The 21,068-nt window shown below is 44.5% G+C and overlaps 1 protein-coding gene across 1 annotated transcript; it reads left to right on the forward strand.

Moving 5' to 3' along the window:
- RPS17 (ribosomal protein S17) lies at nt 1-3,540 on the forward strand. The gene is made up of 5 exons (XM_069465678.1): nt 1-61; nt 324-475; nt 1,152-1,257; nt 1,795-1,860; nt 3,406-3,540. Exons 1-5 carry the CDS (start codon nt 59-61, stop codon nt 3,484-3,486), a joined length of 408 nt encoding a protein of 135 aa, XP_069321779.1. The 5' UTR covers nt 1-58; the 3' UTR covers nt 3,487-3,540.
- Nucleotides 3,541-21,068: the final 17,528 nt, after the last annotated feature.

The following is a 21,068-nucleotide window of genomic DNA, read 5'->3' on the forward strand; positions in this document are numbered from 1 at the left end:
GCGCTTTATAGGTCTCTCTTGTGCTTCCTGTTTCCTCTTTTACTGAGGACCCGCCGACATGGTAGGTGCTGCGGCCCGTGGCCGCTGTCTTCCTCAATCGGCCTCCATCCGCCGCTTGCTGTGGCCCCTTTAGCCCGCAGCGGGAGGCCCTGGCCGGGCGGGCGCGAGCCCTGTCAGGCTGGAGCGCGGCGGGCCGCCGGCTTCCGCACTGACCCGGCGCCCTGCGCTTCCCGGCCCGTCCCTCTCCTCCCGGGCGCAGCCCGGCTTGTGAGCCCCAGGAGCAAGCGCTGGCTCGCGGGTGACCCTGTCCTCTCCGTCCACAGGGCCGCGTTCGCACCAAAACCGTGAAGAAGGCGGCCCGGGTCATCATCGAGAAGTACTACACGCGTCTGGGAAATGACTTCCACACGAACAAGCGCGTGTGTGAGGAGATCGCCATTATTCCCAGCAAGAAGCTCCGCAACAAGATAGCAGGGTGAGTTGGGGCCGCGCGCGGCCTCCCGGGCCTGCGAGAGGACGGACAGCAGTGGGCCCGCGGGTTGGTCGTGGGCTCTGCTGGCCTCGGAGTCGCGAAGAGACTTTGTGCCGTGGCGGTTTTGTTAGCAGAGCCCCCTGCTGCTCCGAAGGAAAGCTGGGGCTTTGCGTTCGCTGGGTTTCCTAGCGGGGTGACCGGTACCATGACTGGCGGTGATACTTGCCCGAAAGGTGGCCGCCGTCACACCTTTTGCTTTGAAGCCTGTTGCTTTTGGGTGTCACTTTCAATGTTTTTCACTGTTGCAGTTACTGTTCAAAAGATGAGTAAGAATATAGCTGGAAAGACTTTACGTACAGTAAAGGCCAACGTATTAAGTGCTAAATTTTGTGAATTTGAACTTGGAGGAAAGAAAATGAAGGCTGCGAGAGCAGTGAAAGTTTTGCAAGGGGGTGGGGGGTTGGTAGCCTTAAAGGAGAGTTTGAATAGAGTGACAGGCCAAAAGGACAGGAATGAAGGCGCAGGTAAGTGGAGCTCTGTGTGCAGAAGTTCTGCGTGTGCAGGGGGCCTAGGCTGTGGAAAAGAACGGAAACTGGCATTTATACATCCACATGTTCTGGGTACCAGTGGGAGTTGCTGTGTGTTCTCACTGTTCTCCTGGGGCCTGTGTACTTTGTAGCTACGTCACACACCTGATGAAGCGGATTCAGAGAGGCCCAGTGAGAGGTATCTCCATCAAGCTTCAGGAGGAGGAGAGAGAGAGGAGAGATAACTATGTCCCAGAGGTAAGCCTTCTGGGTCTTGGGGCCTCTTGCTCATTCTCAGATGATAAACCAGTGGGTTCCTGAGGCCACTTTGAGGTTCTTGTCTTCCAGAGGGACCTCAGCTGAATCTGAGGTCGTCTTTCATCCACACACCCCTTCGCCAACTCTAGGTCCCCATAATCTGCCTACCTGTTTGTTAACCTTAATTCTGCTCTCTCAGGACCTGTTAAATAAGTCCATTCCATTTTTCACGAGAGCTTTTCATGACCTTTGATAACTGCTATCATGCCTTCTCGTTTATTTGCCCTAATGTAGTATTCTCGAAGCCTAGTCTTAAGGTTTTCTGAACACCGAATAGATAAATAATGGGGACATGGGACGGTAAAACCAGAAGAACAGGCCATTGAGGCCTTTGTTACTGTAGCAGACTGTTCACCTTGTGAGATCCTATTCCTGCTCAGCCCTCTGTTTTCCTGTCTGCTTATGTAAGAATCTGGGAGAAGCAGAAGTGAGAGAGCTCATTGATTGATAATTTGGGCTCATCTCGTCTCCTTTTAGGTCTCCGCTCTGGATCAGGAGATCATTGAAGTAGATCCTGACACTAAGGAGATGCTGAAACTTTTGGTAAGTTGCTGGATTCCTAATGAGGGACATCCTTGGTCAGGAACCATCAGGAGTTTTCTGTTAATTTTGATAAGCTAACTTTTATCAAATCCAAGGTTACATAGCTAGTAAATAGCAGAATTGGGAATCCCATCTACACGTCTCACCACTAAACTAGACTGCTTTCAGAACGGGGGTAGCTGGTTATTGAAAGTTGTATGTGTTGAGTTTGCTGCACAAGATCATAATTCCCAAACCTAGTGGCCTCCTCTGTGACTTCTCTCTTGGTTCTATGGTTGGCTCGCATTGCCCCCTTTGTTTCAGCCCAGCTCTTTTCACTGCCTGCTTTCCCTTGGAGGATTCTTTGCATATAGATACAAATGTCTGTATGCAAACCACTCAGAAAAGAGCTGTGGTCTCCTTTCCACAACATGCCAGGCAGTATTTAGATAGTTCACAGGTATCAGTGCACTTTGGTGTGTTTCTCTTATGTGGCTTATCTTCGTCCTTTTACATCGTTTGGTGAAATTAACATAGGCTTCAAAGTCCAGCAGACTGTTGGTGATTTTGAGCAACTTCTCATTTTCCCCTTTTTTATGGTCATTAAATTGTTTCGGATGTTCAAAAAGATGATAGAGAACAAAATGAATTCCGTGTACCTTCCCCCTAGCTTCCGGAGAACATCCGTACAGCTAACACCTACTATGAGTCTTTTCCTCCTGAAATAACCACTGTCCCGAATGCAGCTTTTTAATTTGAACTGTAAAATGGGTTTCTGAGGATGAAATAGGACATTAAGTCCTAGGTACACGGTGGGCCCTTGGGCTTTTCGTCCCACTCACTAGCCCGAGCCTGCTTGGGCAGGCCCAGCTCTTGTGCTCCACTCTGCTTGGTGCCTGTGTACTCCGGCCCTTCACAAGTGTCAGTGGGTTGGTGGTAACTCCGATCTGGAAAGGAAGAGGCACTGCATCTTCTCAAAGGGACAGACTTTGCCATAGGGTACAGTTGGCAATGTCCAGGCCCAGCTTTGGTTGGCACAGCTAGTGGGGATCATCCTAGCTGACACCTGGGGAGAGGCCAGGAATTGTGCTAAGCTTTGTACACTGCACAGGACACCCCCTATATGGAACAAAGACTATCCAGCCCAGAATGTCAATATTGCCAAGATCGAGAAACCCTGCGTTAGAGCCCTATGAAGGGGCTGTGAGAACAAGGAGAAAAACAGCATGGCAGGATGGGGAAAAGTCACAGGGGGCGGCGTGAGTGGGATGCCATGTGGTCAGCTGTGTGTTGAAGAACTATCACTCCTGAGAAAGTGGGAGGCGTGATGCATGTAAGGCCCCTGGTGGCTGACGGTTGGAGTGAGGGCTCCCTCAGATCTCTGCCAGACGCCCTTGAGAGTGTTCTGGCCCTGGGGGCAGGAGGAAGCCACTCTGTTTCTGCTGGGTCCCACCAGCCTTACCCCAGCTGGTGGAGGCTGGCAGGCACAGCCTGGCAGTGGCCCCGGGGTCTGACGATAGACTTCACCAATGTGCTGCTCACACTGAATCCATTTTTTTTTTCCAGGACTTTGGCAGCCTGTCCAACCTGCAGGTCACTCAGCCTACAGTTGGGATGAATTTCAAAACACCACGTGGAGCCGTTTGAATCTTCTCTGTGCTGTAATATTTTAATAAACTTGAGACTACAGCCTTTCCTGTATCATCTGTGCGGTTGGGTGTGGGTGGAGCTGAGGGCAGGAATTCTCTCTCAAGGGGACCAGTGAGCTGACTGGCTCTCCTGGCAGTTGCCTGGGGTTTGGGGGATCTACCTTGTGTGGTCCATGGGGAGTGGGTTCAGCTGAGTTCAGTAGAGGAGCAAAGGCCTTGCCCAGTTAGCTGGATCCCAGCATGGAGGACAGCCTAGGCATGTGTTTGGAGAAATCCCAGAGTGTGAGCCCGGAAAGCTGCTCCGCTGCCACCTCCACCCTGGGTTTCCGTGGGTCTTTGCTCTTCAGCCTCTGGTGGCTGCACACAATTTGGGCCAACCTGCCTGCCTTGACAGGGTAGCGGCAGGGTAATTGTGTGTGGGGGTTGGGCTTTGTCAGTGGGAGGTGGGGTGGGTGGTGTCTTTGTGTCTGTCCAGTGTTGAGCCTAGTTCTTAGGGCACAGGAAAGAGATTGTCAACAGGTGGAGTGGACGTGTGAGCATCCACGCTGGCATGTGTCAGCCGTTTACAGCGGGAGGCAGAGCTCACCAGCTGCACCCTGGGTAGGTTGGCTGCGTCGCAGGCAGGGGCTGGGCCAGGCTGGTGCCTGATCTTGTGTGTGAGGAAAGGTCTGGGCTTGGTGTCTGTTCAGTTGGTTAAGTTGTGGGCCCAGGTAGAGACAGTCTGAGTCCAAGATCACATGGCCGGAAGTGGCAAAGCTGAAATTTGAACACGGGTCAGATCGGCTCCAAAGCTCTAGCCCTTCGCTGCTACTTGCGTACCTGCTGCGGTGAGCAGGTGCATACAGCAGGCAATTTTTAGATGTGTTTTTTAACTTGATTTTGGTAAGAATTTTAAACTTACAGAAAAGTTGCAAGAATAGTACAAGGAACTCCCAAACACTCAACCTAGATTACTGGTTGCTCATATTTTGTCCCAATTGCTTTGCTTTATCGTATTCTCTCTCCCTAATATATATATGAACACATTTTTTTTGATCCATTTCCCAGTAAGTTGGAGATGTGCCCATTTACACCAGTGTCTTATAAGAACAAAAACTTTTTTTTAAACCATAGTATAGTGACCAAAATCAGGAAATTTAGTATTGTCACAATACTACAATAACTGACCGTCGATCACATTTTGCCAATTGCCCCAGTAACGTCCCTCGTGGCTGGCTGTCTTCCCTGGTCCAGCGTCACTCACCACATCTAGTTTTCATGTCCCTTCAGCCTCCTTTTGTTAACTTTGAGGTCAAAATTTGAAAAGTATTGGCCTGTTATTTTGTAGAATGTCCTAACATTTGGGCTTGTTTGATGTTTCCTTCCAGCTGGATTTAATTTACCTTTTTCAGCGGGAACCCCAGAGAAGGCGGGCTGTGTTCTCGGCACGGGATTTCAGCTCGCGTTCTTTAATGATGTTTAATTTGAGCCCTTGGATGAAAACCTTCGTCAAGCTTCTCCACTGTGAACTTGTCCTTTGTAATTAGCACATTGTGAGGGGATATTTTGAAGCTAAATGTCCTGTTCCTCGTGATCTTTTTGCCCATTAGCTTTAGCATCTACTGAAGATACTCTGACTCCGTCAATTCCTTCCTGTTTACTCGTTAGTATTCTGTAAGGAAGAGCTTTCTCCCTCGTTGATTCACAGCGAACTTTTGTTTACAGTTTATGGTGTGGGGTCAGGCATTCTCAGCAAATACTCTGCCTTCTAAATACAGCTCTCCATAAAGAAACTTCTCCCCACCCCCGCCCCCTAGGTCTTTGGTGTCAATGGCGAGGAAAGGATGGGGCTTTGTGTGTGGAGAAAAAGTTAGAGCTGGATCAAGAAAATCACCAATATAATGGTGAGTGGGCAGTTTGTTGTGATGCTTTCCACACGCTTCCGCTGGGGGGCAGTGTCACCATCGTTTTCATCTTCCTGGCCCACCCACCTCTGAGACCTGAGCCCCTAGGTCGGTTTTAGACGAGCGGTGGAGGGTTGGGAGCAGAAGAGGACGGGCGCGGCACGGGGGCTGCACGAGGCGGCTGTGGCCAGTGCCCCAGCTGGCGTGAGTAACTGGTCCCCGTGCTCAGAGCTGTCGAACCTCGTTAAGGGCCGGCGGCCCCGCCCCGCCCCGCCCCAGGGGGAGTGATTTGTGCTTCCGGATGGGGCGGGCCAGACGGGTGTCCCCGGAGAGCCCTCCGGCCGGTCGACGCTCAGCCGGGTTTAAACCGCTGGACCCGGTTTGCCCTCCGTGCTGTCCCTCCTGGATTCTTTGGGTCAGAGTATTTTATGCTCTTGGTATAAAACAGACTGGACGGTCTTGTGCCTTCTGTGTCAGGAATACAACGGTCACTGAAGATTTGAACGTACTCCCAGAAACTTTTGGAGGTAATTTGTTTTTTCCTATATGGTTCTTTGTTATTTTCAACAAACAAAAGTGAAGTCACTCTCATGCAAATAGAAATAAAATGAGCACATGTGAAAGGTTTTTAGCTCAATGAGGTAACTGCGATGTTACAATCAGTTCAAAGAAGCCAAAGAAGGACAAATTTATCTGGAGTAAAGGAATGTCGAACTTACAAATGGACACAAAACTGGCTTCTTCCGCAGTAAGGAAAAGTCAGCTGAAACCTCTGTCCCTAACCATTTTATTTGTGTTTCTCTAGACTAGAATTTTTTGCATGCTCTCAGGTGACTGCAACTTAGTGTTGTAAAATAGCTGGAAGGCGATGCAAGGTTTAGGGCTGCTATGGAATCCAAATCAGAACCCAGCTGATTCCGCTTAACAAATTCCCCCATATCATAATTATTCCCTGTATTGCCAATGTCATCAAGATTTTCAATTGGATTAGTATGTGTGAACTAAAATAAAATTTTAAGGCTCACCCCCCACCCCACCGGCTGACTGAGTGGACCCCCTCATGGCCAAAGGAATATCCTAAAACTAAATTGCCTGCCAGGAGGAGGGAGGTCAGAAATGCCTTATCATGCCCCCCCCCCCCTTTCTTGGGGACATCCTTCGTAACCCATTAACAAGCCTAAGGGTATGCAAGACAAACCTGCAGGTCCTCAATTTACACAACAAACCTATGTCCGGTGGCTTATCTCTGATAAACAGCTCCTTATGTTAAAACATTCCAAGCCTTTAGACAAAGCTTCGTGTCTTTAACCAGTTACAAGTCAAAGAATCTTAACACCCACCTATAACCTGTCAGCCCCCCCACCCCCCCCACCTTTTCGGGCCAAACCAATGTATGATTCCTACGTATTGATTTATGACTTTCCCTACAACCCCCGTCTCCCTGAAATGTATAAAACCAAACTGTAACCCAGCCACAGCGAGTCCACTTGCTCAAGGCTTCTTGGGCGTGGCTCCGGGTCATGGTCCTCAAATTTGGCTCAGAGTAAATCTCTTTAAAATTATTTTACAGAGTTTGGCTTTTTTTCCGTTGACATACATAATACCATTAGTTTTGTGGTTAGGAAAACTCCACATCTGGTTGTTATGTCTCATTTTTAATGTTTTCTTTTCCGAATTAAACCTTTCAGGTGTTTGACTGTTTTTTTTTTTTGTTTTTTTTTTTTTTTTTTGATAGTTTCAAAGAACCAGCACTTGGAGTTCTCCAGTTTTCTTTCTCTCCCTCCATTCCTTCCCATCTCCCTTCCTCTCTGCTTGAGTTTGCTCTTTTTCTCGTGAGGACAGGCGAGGAATGTGAACGATGCTCACTTTCTCCTGGTCAGCTGCAGGGTTTGGCAGACTGGCCCTTGCGCGTGAGCCATGAACTGAGAATGGCTTTTACATTTCTGAATGTTTAAAGAATGTGACCTGTGAAAATCACAGAAAATTCAAATTTCAGTGTCCATAAAATTGTATGAAACCCGGCCATGCTCACGTGCGTACAAGCTGTGTGCGGCTGTTTTATGCTGCGATGGCTGAGTTAAGCAGTGTGGCACTGCTTTGCGCCACAGATGGCAGTGACACAGTTAATAACTTGTGAACGCCATGCCTATGACCACGTCGTGACTTTTTTAAAAGATGATTGACGCATACCCACCATGAGAATAAAAGAAAAAACCTGGGCTTCAGATGTTGCGCTTGTGTGAGTGGCTCACTTGTTAGCCAGGCAGGAAAAGCCATTGACCAGTGCTGGGTTAGTTTCTCTGGAAGAAATACGTCCGAGAAATGAACTCGTTTTAAGACTGAGCCACTGGGGAACCGTCGAGAATGTGGGGGGCAGTATCAGTAGCCAATGAGGAAATAAAGCAGGTGGTTGTGCCTGGTTTCTCTTGGCTCTTGATGAGTCAAGAGATGTCACCAACGCTGCTCAAGGGGTCAGTGCCAAGTGCGAAGACACTGAGAATTGGCCACTGAATAATCCATGTGGAACAACTATGGGTGAGAATATTTTTGAAGAAGATTAGAAATCACTAACTCAATATAACCTGAAGTAGGAATCTGCTGAGCTGTGGTACGGGTGATGGTAGTAAGAATTGTGGATGGCCAGGTGCCGTGGCCTGTAATCCCAGCACTCTGGGAGGCTGAGGAGGGAGGATCGCATGAGGCCAGGTGTTCGAGATCAGCCTGAGCAAGAGTGAGACCCCGTCTCTATCAAAAATAGAAAAACTAGCCAGGCATGGTGGCACACACCTGTGGTCCCAGCTACTTGGAATGCTGTGAGGCAGGAGGATAGCTCAAACCCAGGAGTCTGAGGCTGCAGTGAGCTGTGATGACGCCACTGCACTCTGGCCTGGGCAACAGAGTGAGACCCTGTCTCCAAAAAAAAAAAAAAAAAAAGAAATACAACTAATTTATATCTTTTGTTCTTGTATCCTGCAACCTGGCTACATTTGTTTATTCATACTAATAGTTTGTGTGTGTGGGTTTGTGTGTGTATTTCTTAGGACTTTCAATATACAACATTATGTTATCTGCAAATGCAGATAGTTTTGTTTTTTAGAGACAAGGGTCTCACTACATTGCCCAGGCTGGAGTGTAGTGCCTATTCACAGGTGCGATTGTGGTGCACTACAGCCTTGAACTCCCGGTTTAAGTGATCCTTTGCCTCCCAATTGTCTTGGACCACAGGCGTGTACCACTTTGCCTGGTTCAAATTCAGATAGTTTTAATTTTTCCTTTCCAATCTGATGCATTTTATTTCATTCTTTTGCCTAATTGCTTTGGTGAACACTTTCAGTACAATATTGAATAGAAACGATGAGCGTGGACATCCTCGTATTACTGATCTGGGGGGGGGGACGTTTTAAGTCTTTCACCATTAAATATGAAGTTAGCCGTGGGGTTCTTGTAGCTGCCCTTTATCAGGTTAAGGAAATTCCTTCTATTCTAGTCTATTGAGTATTTTTATCATGAAAAAGCGAATTTTGTCAAATGCTTTTTCTGTGTTGAGATAACCATGTGGTTTTGTTCTGGATTCTGTCGGTATGGTGTATGACACTGATTTTTGTGTGTTGAACTGACCTTGCATTCCTAAGTCCCACTTGGCTGTGATGTACAGTCACGTTTATGTGTTGCTGCATTTGGTTTGCTAGTATATGATATGGGATTTTTAATGTACACATTCATAAGAGATGCTGGTCTGTAGTTTTCTTGTGATATCACTGTCTAGTTTGGTATCAGGGTAATACTGGCCTTACAAAATGAGTTGGGAGGTGTTTCCTCTTTTATTTTTAGGAAGGTTTTTTTTTTTTTTTTTTTTTTTTTCTTTTTTTGAGACAGAGTCTCACTCTGTTGCTCTGGCTAGAGTGCTGTGGCATCATCATAGCTCACTGCAACCTTAGATGCCTGGGCTTGAGCGATCTTCCTGCCTCAGCCTCCCAAGTAGCTGGCAATACAGGTTTGCACCACCATGCCCGGCTAATTTTTCTATTTGTGGTAGAGATGGGGGTGGGGGGTGGTTCTTGCTCTTGCTAAGGCTGGTCTCGAACTCCTGAGCTCAAACGATCCACCCGCCTCGGCCTCCCAGAGTGCTAGGATTACAGGCGTGAGCCACCGCGCCCGGCTGATGTTAATTCTTTTTTAAACATTTGATAGAATTCAGTGGTGATGGTATCTGGTCCTGGGCTTCTCTTTATGGGAATTTTTTTGATTATTAATTCTATCTTTACTTGTTATGGGCCTATTCAAGTTTTACATTTCTTACTGAGTCAGTTTCACTAATTTGTGTCTTTATAGGAATTTCTGTATTTTACCTGGGTTATCTAATATGTTGGCATGCAATTATTCATAGTATTCTCTTATCTTTTTTATTTCTGTAAAGTTGGTAGTGATGTCCTCTCTTTCATTCATGATTTTAGCAATGTGAGTCTTCTCTTTTTTTATTAACCAGTCTAGCTCAAGATTTTTAATTTATTCACATTTTCAAAGAACCAACTTTTGGTTTTGTTTTTGTCTATGTTTTTTGTTTCTTTTATTTTGCATTTATTTCTGCTATAGTTTTTTATTTTCTTCCTTTTGCTTGCTCTGGGTTTAGTTTGCATTTCGTTGACTAATTTACTAAGGTATGTAGAAGGTTATTTTGTTGATTTGAGATAATCTTCCTTTTTAAGAGATGGGGTCTCATTCTGTCTCCTGGGCTAGAGTGCAGTGGTGCCATTTATAGCTCACTGTAACCTCCAACTTCTGGACTCAAGCAATCCTCCTGCCTCAGCCTCCTGAGTAGCTGGGACCACAGGTGTGTGTCACCATGACTGGCTAATTTTTGTACTTTTTTGTAGAGACAGGGTCTTGCTATGTTGCCCAGGCTGGTCTTGAACTACTAGCCTCAAGTGATTTTCCCGAAAAGTGCTGGCATTATGGGTGTGAGCCACCACACTTGGCCCTTTCTTCTTTTTTAGTTTTTTTTTAATTTTTTAAGACAGAGTCTCACTCTGTTGCCAAGGCTGGAGGGCAGTGGGCACAATCATAACCCACTACAGCCTCAAACTCCTGGGCTCAAGCGATCCTCCCACCTTAGCCTCCTGAGTAGGTGGTACTACAGGCACGTGCCACCACACCTGGCTAATTTTTAAATTTTTTGCAGAGATGAGGTCTTGCTATGTTGCCCAGACTAGTCTTGAACTCCTGGGCTCAAGAGAGTCTCTGGCTTCAGCCTCCCAAAGTGTGGGATTATAGGTGTGAACTACTGTGCTTGCTCTTTTTAAAATACATAATTTCCAGCTGTAAATTCTTCTCTAAGCAATGCTTTTGCTGCATTCCATAAGTTTTAGTTTGTTGTGTTCTCACTTTCATTCATATGAAAGCATTTTCTAATTTCTCTTGTGACTTATTCTTTGATCTATTGGTGATTTAGAATTGTATTGTTTAATTTCCACATATTTGTGAATTTCTAAATTTTGCCTTTGTTATTGATTCCTAATTTCATTCAAGTTTGGTCAGAGAACATACTTTGTATGAGTTGAAGTCTATTAAACTTGTTGAGAATTGTAAAAGAGCTAATTATATGGCCTAGTACGGAGAATGGTCCATGTGCACTAGAGAGGAAGGCATATTTTTCTGTTGTTTGCCATGTTCTATAGGTGTCATTTAAGTGCAGTTGGCTTAGAGCGTTGTTCAAATCTATTTCGTTATTGATTCTTTTGTCTAGTTATTCTATCTGTAATTGATAGTGGAGTACTGAAGACTCCCAAGTAATTACTGTTAAATTGTCTAATTCTCCCTTCCATTCTATTAATTTTTGCCTAATATATTTTGGTGCTATATTGTTAAGTACATCTGTGTTTATAATTGTTATGTCTTCTTGGTAGATTGACCCTTTTATTATAAAATGTCCTTCTTTGTCCCTAGTAACAATTTCTATTTTAGTATATTAGTGTAACCACTTGGCTTTCTTTCAGTTACTGTCTATATGGTATGTCTTTTTCATCTTTTTGTTTTGAACATTTTTGTGTCTGAATCTAAACTCTGTCTCTTATAGACAGCATATAGTTTGATTGTCTTTTTAAAATCCATTGTGACAATCTCCACCCTTAATTGGAGTGTTTAATTCATTTGTATTAATTTAGTTCCTGATAAGGTAGGATTTCTGTCTCTTTACATTTTGCTATATGTCTTGTGTCTTTTTTATTTCTTTATTTCTCCATTACTGCCTTCTTTTGTGTTAGGTATTTTCTAAAGTGTACCATTTAATTACCTTATCATTTCTTTTACTACATATCTTTAGAGTTATTTTCTTAGTGGTTGTCCTGGGTATTAAAATTAACATCTTAATTTGTAACAATTTAGTTCAGATTAATACCAGCTTTATCTCAATACTGTACAAGACCTTGCTTCTGTATAGTTCTATTTCCCCCTTTCTTGGTGTTGTTAATATTATACACAATGAATCTTTATATATTGTGTGCTCATCTGCACAAATTCATAATTATTGCATTATGCAGTTACCCTTAAGACAGGGAAAGCTCCAAGTCCAGTCAAATAAAGACAGCCTTGCAAGTGGAGTCTTCTAGGGATCTACCAGACAGGTTGAATAATGACAATTCTTTGGGAACGAGACTTTGAAGGAACTCCAACCATGATCTGCCCCTTCTTTTGTATGCCAGGCTATTTTTGCCAGTTTTCTTTTTCTTTCTTGATTTCTCCCTCTCTCTCTCCCCACCACACCCTCTCCCTCTCTTTGCTCTGTTTCCCAGGCTAGAGAGCAGTGGCATCATCGCAGCTCACTGCAACCTCAAACTTCGGGGCTCAAGTGATTGTCCTGCCTCAGCCTCCTAAGTAGCTGGGACCACAGGTGCATGCCACCATGCCTGGCTAATTTTTTATTTTTATTTGTTTTTGTAAAAATAGGGTCTTGATATGTTGCTCAGGCTGGTCTTGAACTCCTGAGCTCTAGCAATCCTTCTACCTCAGCCTCCTAAAGTGCTAGGATTATAGGCATGAGCCACTATGCCCAGCATTTTTGCCAGTTTTCTTACTGCTGTTATGGAGGAGAGAATTTTTGGAAGTGCTTACCTTACCATTTCACTGTTGTCACTCTCTGGCTAGTGTCTTTACTACAACCACATGAGAGACACTAAACTAGAACCATTCAGCTAAGCCACTCCCAAACTCCTGACCCACAGAAAGTGAAATGATAAATGTACATTTTAAGTTGTTTAGTGTTTGAGTAATTTGATATACAAATATTTATTACTAATACCATAAGCAAAAAAGTACATATATTTCTCCCCCTTTTAATACATATTGAAGCACATCATACACAGTATTCTGCACTTTTTCACTTAGTGTATTCTGGTTACTTTTCCATAATGGTACCAAGGAGCCTTTCCCATTTCATTCTCATGGCTCTTTGAGATTCCATCGTGCATGTATTTGACTAATAATTTATGATGGATATATTTACTAATCACTTAGTGATGGATATCAAGGTTGCATCCAGTCTTCTGATCTTTCGAGTAATGCTGGGATGAATAGCTTTGTTTATGCAGTATTTCACTGTAACAAAAGTTCCCACTTATAATTTTGTATTTTTGCTCTCTAAATTGGGCTTTTACATTTTGTTTCTGTAGAAGTGGAACCCTGAAGGGACCCCATTGAAACCATAAAGACAGGTTATTATCTCATTAAACAGGACGTCCAGAGGTTGGAGGGTTCAAGGGCTGGCTGATCCAGCAGCTCAGTGACAACACTGAAAACTCAGGTTTCTTCTGTCCCTCGACACTGCCACTGTTGGAGGTGGCATTATCCTCAGGCTGGTGGCAACATGGCTGTCTCAGTTCTAGGTGTCACATCCAGACCCAGTCAACCCAGAGGGGAGGAGAGATTGTCTTTTCCTCTAGCTCTCAATGGGAGTGAGAACGTAATTTGGAAGTGCCCCCAGCAGATGTCCCCTTGTGGCTTATTGGCAGAATACGGTCACATGTCCAGAACAGTCATTGGCGGGTGCAGTGTCATCATTTGGCACAGCCACTACAGTGTCAGTGAAGCAGAGACAGTGGCCTTCCTGTGATTAATGAAGGTCAACATTACACCTGACCTTGGAGCTTTGTTCTAAGGGTTTTGATGTCACAGTACAAGTACAGAATTTAGTTAAAGGTCCCAGGGCTACTTTAAAGAGTATCCTATAGGGGAAATTTTCTCAAATCTCTACCACAAAAAGGACTCTGGAATGAACTGGCTTATTATATTGTTATTATCAGTTTTGAACTGACATTTTGTTTTCACTTTGGCTGCTAGGAAATCCCAGCTAAATTTGCTGCTATCTTGTAGAAATTGTGGGACATTGCAGCAAATTTTATGCTTGTAGGGGCTTGTTTTCTGTTCAATTTTAATCTTGTGTGAAATTTTATCAACTACAAGTTTGTGGAATGGAGCATGTTAAAAAATGTTTTTAATTTTCAGCTTTCCAAAGTTAATCTTCCTAAGGAAGAGTCATTTTGAAGGAAAATAGTACTTTTCTTCTGAAGTCGTTTTCCTGCTGGGGCTTCTCCCCGTCTGTGGGCGGAGATCTTAAACCCTTAAACCAGGCCCGAGGCCAAATCGCTCGGCACTTTGGGGGTGATTTGAACTGAACGATGAAGTCGGAAACTGATGCCTCATTTGAGGCCAAACTTGCTGTCATGAAGGAAGTTTATTCTTAATATCTACAAATCCTCAGACATATTGTTAAAGCATTACTCCTATTTTTAGAAAAACCACACAATATACTGCCCATTTCCGTAACCCTAACCACCAGGCGAACCGGCCTTGGCCGTCCCGGCGGCCTCAGGCATTGTTCTCCCCGGGCTGTTCTTGGCCTCCAGGTTACGGCTATTGCTTCCTGAAGGCTGCCTGCGTTTCCTCCCTTTCTAGATGCAATGGGACCTCTTCCATGGCCGAGAACGGGGCCTCGCAGGCGGGGTTGCGGGCCTCGGTGAAGTGGGAAGGGGGCTCCTGCACATACCGCATGGCGGCGCCTGTCCGTGTGGCAACGGAAGCGCTGTCGCCCGCTCCTCAGACGTGCGTGCGCAGACGCAGCCCCTGCGCTTCCGGCCGCCGCCTGGAGGCGCCACTGCGGGCGTGCGGAGCCCTTCCCGAGGGCTGGCGGCTGGCTGCGTGAGGCACGGGCCTGTTTTGTGACTCGAGATGCTCCAGTGCAGTAGAAGGGCATGTAACTAAGTCCACGCGATGGTTCTTAGCTTCCTGAAGTTTCCTGTTTATAGCAGGACGAGACAAACCGTTCAGAAGTTTATTCAGCTTCTTCCTGAGCTGGTTGTGGGCTGGCCGCCTTGATAATTCCTTTCCTCGTCGTTTCTGGTCCCGCTCCTCGGGGAAAAGGCTTCTTTGTGACTCAGAAGCCAGTTCTTCCACATCGGTATTTCTTTAAAGAATTGGGGGAGCAAAACCGCTTCCTACTTTTCTCTGCCTTTTTCCTGAGGCTCAGCTGGAGTGAGGTGAGCATGTAAACCGGGTCCTTTTCCAGGCTGGTAACTTCCGCTGCTATTTAAGATCTCATTGTTTCGCCTCAGTCCCCGAGGGACCCAGTGGCGCAGCTCGCTTCCCGTCGTCCTTCTCGGGTGGAAGACGCGAGCCCTCTGAGGGGGCTCGGCCAGGGCGGGAGAGTCCGGGGCACTGTCGCCGCTCTGTCCTGCCCCGCCTGGGGAGGCCCTGCCCCTGCTCCGAGGCTGCCGTGTGGCCGCGGCTGCGCCCTGTGGCCCTCCCCTCCCCACGCTTGACTCTCGCGCAGCTTCTGTCACGTGCACGGAGCCGAGCGCGGCACGGGCCCCACTGGTGGCCCACAGTCCTCTTCCAGCAGGCTGGTCTCGAACTCCCGGGCTCAGGTGATCGATCCTTCCGCCTCAGCCTCCCAGAGCGCGGAATGACAGGCATGAGCCACGATGCCTGGCCGTGTTCAGCGTTTTACTTGCTGTTAGAATGGAGTGGCGACGTCCAAGTTCCTTACATGTGGAACTGGAAAACAAAAGTCTCTCCTCATGCTTTTTTATAGCTGCATGGTATTCCTCTGTATGGCCATAAATTAACTTATTTATATTTTTTGAGACAGAGTCTCGCTCTGTTGCCCGGGCTAGAGTGAGTGCCGTGGCGTCAGCCTAGCTCACAGCAACCTCAAACTCCTGGGCTCAAGCGATCCTCCTGTCTCAGCCTCCCGAGTAGCTGGGACTACAGGCATGCGCCACCATGCCCGGCTAATTTTTTCTATATATATTTTTAGTCGTCCAGCCAGTTTCTTCCTATTTTTAGTAGAGACAGGGGTCTCGCTCTTGCTCAGGCTGGTCTCGAACTCCTGAGCTCAAACGATCTACCCACCTCGGCCTCCCAGAGTGCTAGGATTACAGGCGTGAGCCACTGCGCCCAGCCCACCATAATTTATTTAATTATTCTTCTTTAAGTGACATTTAAGCTTTTCAATCTTTTACTATTATAAGCAGAGCTGTCATAAATAATTTTGTATCTATTATTTCCCACATGAGTAAGTAAATCTTTAGGCTAAAATTCTGGAAGTAGAATTGCTGGGTCATAATGCATGTACGTTTGTGATTTGGATAGATTTGGCAAATGTGCCTTCCATAGAGGTTGTGTTAATTACACTTGCTTGTTTTCACATGTCCTTATTAACACACTGTTATCAGACTTTTTGTTATTTACTAACCTTAAAGGTGAAAAATATCTCAAATTCATTCTATTTGCATTTCAATTATCAGTGAAGTTTAGCATAAACTTTAAGAACCTTTCATATTTCTTTTTCTACAAACTTTCTGTTCATATCATTTTTCTTTTTTCCCTACTGAGTTCATTTTCTTATAGTTTCTAGAAATCAATATTGTAGAAACTTTGTAAAATGAATTACATTTCCCTGTTTCTTGTGATTTGATACATAAAATTCTGATTTTTGTTGAGTTTACTATTTTCTTATGGCTTTCTTGTTTTGTGCACTACTTAGAGAGACTTCCTCTACTTGAGGATACAATATTCTTCCAGCTGCCATGATCTCCACACTTTTTAAAGATTATGAGATATTTCAACATACAGAAAAGTAATGTATTTTTTTTTAATGAATTGTTTTTTTCTTTAGAGACAAGGAGTCTTTCTCTCTCTCTCTCTCTTTTTCTGTCTCCCTCCCTCCCACTCCTTTTGTAAAGAGATGTTGCCTAGGCTGGTCTTGAACTCCTGGTCTCAAGTGATCTTCCTGCCTTGGCCTCCAAAGTGGTGGGAGTACAAGTGTGAGCCACCACATCTGGCAAGTAATATCTTTCTTAAAAAAAATAACATACCACCAGACTTAATGTATTTTGCTGTGGCTTCTTATTTCTTTCTTTCAAAAACAAAAAATGTACAGATAGTTCCCTGTGAAGGTCTCCCTTGTACCTGAGTCCTCCCCCACCTCCGTAGGTCACTGCCATGGTGAGGCTGGGGAGCGTACGCTTCTGGTCATGGTCAGAGTCTTTGAGGCTGGAGAACTCCTCTAGCTAGTTTAAGCCAAAGGGATTTATCTTGACTGGGTTTCCTGGAAGGTCTCCCTAAACCACACCTCAGAGCTGGGCTGCCAATGTTATTGCTGTGGCTCCAGAGCCTTGATGGTTCCACCACAATGAGGAAGCCACCACGACATCTGCTGGGTCTAGAATGCCATTTCTGATACTCAGAATTGATGTTCCTATATGGACCTTGCTGTTCTCCATTTATGACTCAATTCTAAATCAGAGTCTCGGACAAATAAGCATCTGACAGGTGAACCTAAATTAGATATGCAAACCCTTAGGTACAAGAGGGTTTGGAGGAAAAGCTTTCAGCTTTCCGCTCTGTGTGTATACCAGGAGGCTAGGTAGTATTGCACAAGCCAATTCTCAGTATTTGTAAACTTTATGAATATTTTAATGTTCCTACTATTAATTTTTATGTGAACAGTGTATTTTGGCTATCCAAAAAATTTACACAAATTATGTTATAGTGCAACTTTGCCTTTTCATTCAATATTATTCTTAAGCTTTTCCCTAGTTAACATCTGTAGCTCAACTTCATTCTTTTAAACTGCTATGGCGCTCCTGTATTAGTTATTTGTGGCTGTGTAACAAAAAATTACCTCAAAACTTACTGGCATAAAACACTTATCTCCATTTCTGTGGGTCAGGAGTTGAATTCAGGTGTGGCTTAGCTGGGTACTGTGGCTCAGGTTCTCCAACGGGCTGTAATCAAGATGTCTGCTGGAGAAGTCTCATCTAGACGTGACTGGGGCAGGATCTGCTTCCAGTTCACTCATGCGGTTGCTGGCAGGACTTGGACAATAAGGCAGCTTGCTTTACCAGAGCAAGCAAACAAGAACAAGCTGCTATCACCATCTGTAATGGGTTGAATAGTGTCCCCCCAAACCTGAAAAGGTGACCTTATTTGGAAATAGGGTCTTTGCAGATGTAATCAGTTAAAGATTGTGAGATGAAACCATTCTGGATTTAGGGTGGGCCATAAGTTCAATGACCAGGATCCTTATAAGAAGAGGAGAGGACAGAGACACAGGCAATGTGGAGATGGAGACAGGGACTGGAAAGATCCATCTAGCAGCAAGGAACGCAAGGGCTGCTGGCAGTAACCAGAAGCTAAGAGTGAGGCACAGGATGGTTTCATTTCTCCCTCGGAGGCTACAGAAGGAACAAGCCCTGTTGCCACCTTGATTTCAGACTTAAGGTTCCAGGAAACATAGACAATAAATTTACATTGTTTTAAGCCACCCAGTGCGGTAATTCATCATGGCAGCTCTAGGAAACTAATACACCTTCTTCTGTAGCCAAATCTTGGAAGTGCCATTCCATCACTTTTGCCATATTCTAAGACACTAGGTTCTGCCCAAGACTGTGAATACTGAGGGGGTTGGGGGAGGGGGATCAATGGGAAGCATTTTAGAAACTGTCTACCACAATATGCCATTATCTGGATAATTTCTTTATGCATTCTACTTAAGGACATTTAGGTTGTTTCCATTTTTTCACTTTAACAAAATTCTAGAGCGAATATTCTTGAACATGCACACCTTGCAAGTTTCTCTGAGACTTAAAAATCAATCGCGAATTGAGGAACTTTAGTAGACATTTCCAAATGGCTCTCCAAAGTGGTGGTACCAAGCTCACATTCCTACCATTGATGTTTGAAAATTCATTTTCTCATACTCTCATCAATACTTGGTATGGTCAGATTTGAAAGCTTTTGTTAATCTGAAGAGTTTAAAATATCTTGTTTTTGTCCTTATTGGTTTATAGGCATCTTTTACACATTCTACATATGAATGCTTTGTTAATGCTATAGGCCATCTCCAAATCTGTGGCATGTTTTTATCTTTTGTCAGATAGAATTTCTAATTTGTAGATACTTCTTTTAAGCTTTTGGTGTCATTTTCAGAATGGTTTCCACACTCCAACGTCAAAACAGTATTTTTACACATACAGATCTTTAATCTAGAATTGATTTTATATGTTATGAGTTTCTTTTGTACTATTTCTGCCATTGCCTTTCTAAGTTATGTGTTTTCTTTTTCCATTTGTTTTTATTGGTTGCATTAGTCACATTTTATTTCTCCTCTTTGCTTTCCTTTTAGTGATTTTAAGTTCTGTGTTCTTTTATTCCTTTGACAATTACCCTGGACTTTATCCATGTTGAGTGTCTAAAGCAAATAGCTCGTTTTGTCTGTCTGCTTCTCTCCACTCCTGATTATGTCACTGTTATTTTTTTCCCTACTCGATATACTTAGTTTTTTCCAGGTGTTTACCAATCTTTGTTCCCATTGCTTTCTGTAACTTACCTGTTCTCACTGGGTTCATTTTACAGACGTGCATCTATCAGTAGTTCTTGACATGGGTCAGTTAGTAATGAAGTCTGTCCATATTTCTGAAACTTACCTTTATTTTACCTTCACTCGTGAATGACATTTTAGTTAGGTGTGTAATTCTAGGTTGTCAGTTTCTTTCAGTATTTTGAAAAATGTTACTTCTTTTTCTTCTGGTTGTTGCAGATGAGAAGTGTGGTGGCCTGACTCCCCTTCCTTTGTAAGTGATCTGTCTTTTCTTACACCTTTTGAGTTTTTCTCTTTGTGCTCAATGTTCTACAGTTTCGCTGTGTTGTGTGGATTTGTTCTATTATAGCACTTAGAATTCACTGGGCCCTTTCTGAGGATGTCTGTCTGTAATCAGTCTTCTTCTGCATACTGCCTCCCCCAGTTGGCCCTCTGAGACCTCCTACTTAGACGCATCTTGAAGCATTTTATTCTACTCTCATATTTTAACTTTTTTTCATGTTTTACACTTTTATATCTGTGCTCTATTCTAAATGAGTTGCTTAATTGTCTTCCTATTTATTTATTCCCTCTTCAGTTATGTCTGGCCTTCTGTTAAACCTTTCTGAGGTTTTCTGTTTCAGTGACTATATTCTTCATATCTAGAATGTCTATTAATATGGTTCTTTTTCAGATCTACCTATTCTTTAAACTGTCTGGTTTGCCTTATAGTTTCTATTGCTTCTTTTATCTATTTATTTATTTTTTATTAAGACAGGGTCTCACTCTGTTGTCCAGGCTAGAGTGCAGTGGCGTCAGCCTAGCTCACTGCAACCTCAAACTCCTGGGCTTGAGTGATCCTCCTGCCTCAGCCTTCTGAGTAGCTGGGACTACAGGTGCGAGCCACCGTGTCTGGCTAATTCTTCTATTTTTTGTAGAGATGGGGTCTCGCTCTTGCCCAGGCTGATCTCAAACTCCTGGCCTCAAGAAATCCTCCCACCTCAGCCTCCCAGAATACGAGGATTACAGGCGTGAGCCACTGCACCTGGCCTCCTTTTATCTCTGTAAACACGTTAAGCATACTTTTCTTAAAGTCTCTTTCAGATTATTCGATTATTACTAGCTCTCGGTGGTGCAGATTCCACATGCTGTATGTGCTGCTTTCTCTACCTTGAGATGGTTGGATTCCTTGGGTGGTTCATTTCCTTTTCTTTCTTGGTACCTGGTGGAAAGGACAGCTGCTTTCCAGCTCAGGGCACAACTGTCATCTTACGTCAAATATCTTCACACAGGAAAACGCAGCCTCTGTTTCCTTAGATAAAGATCTCCTGAAGGGCTTGCCCTGTGGCCTTCTAGAGTGTCCTGACATCTCTGAATGGGTGTCAGAGACTGGGGACCCATCCTTGAGAGCCCCTCTGCCAGCTCCAGTGTGCCTGGTATCACCGAACACCCATTCAGAGGTACCAGGTGGTGGATTAAAGTTAGTTCGGGGGATTTTTCAAGATATTCATCTGGCCCTGTATGACCTTGGAAAAGTCATTTAACTACCAAGAGAAAAAGATTAAACAGTAAGTGTTATAAAGCAAAACTCAAAAAAAGGCAACACATGATGTCCTAAAAACAAATAGTTTAATTTCATTTTTATCTGGAAAGAAAATACAAGTTAAAAATGAAATGACAGGCCGGGCGCGGTGGCTCACGCCTGTAATCCTAGCACTCTGGGAGGCCGAGGCGGGTGGATTGCTCAAGGTCAGGAGTTCGAGACCAGCCTGAGCGAGACCCCGTCTCTACTAAAAATAGAAAGACATTATATGGACAACTAAAAATCTATATAGAAAAAATTAG

This window comes from Eulemur rufifrons, chromosome 3 (genome assembly GCF_041146395.1).
Source record: "Eulemur rufifrons isolate Redbay chromosome 3, OSU_ERuf_1, whole genome shotgun sequence".
NCBI classification, from domain to species: domain Eukaryota; kingdom Metazoa; phylum Chordata; class Mammalia; order Primates; family Lemuridae; genus Eulemur; species Eulemur rufifrons.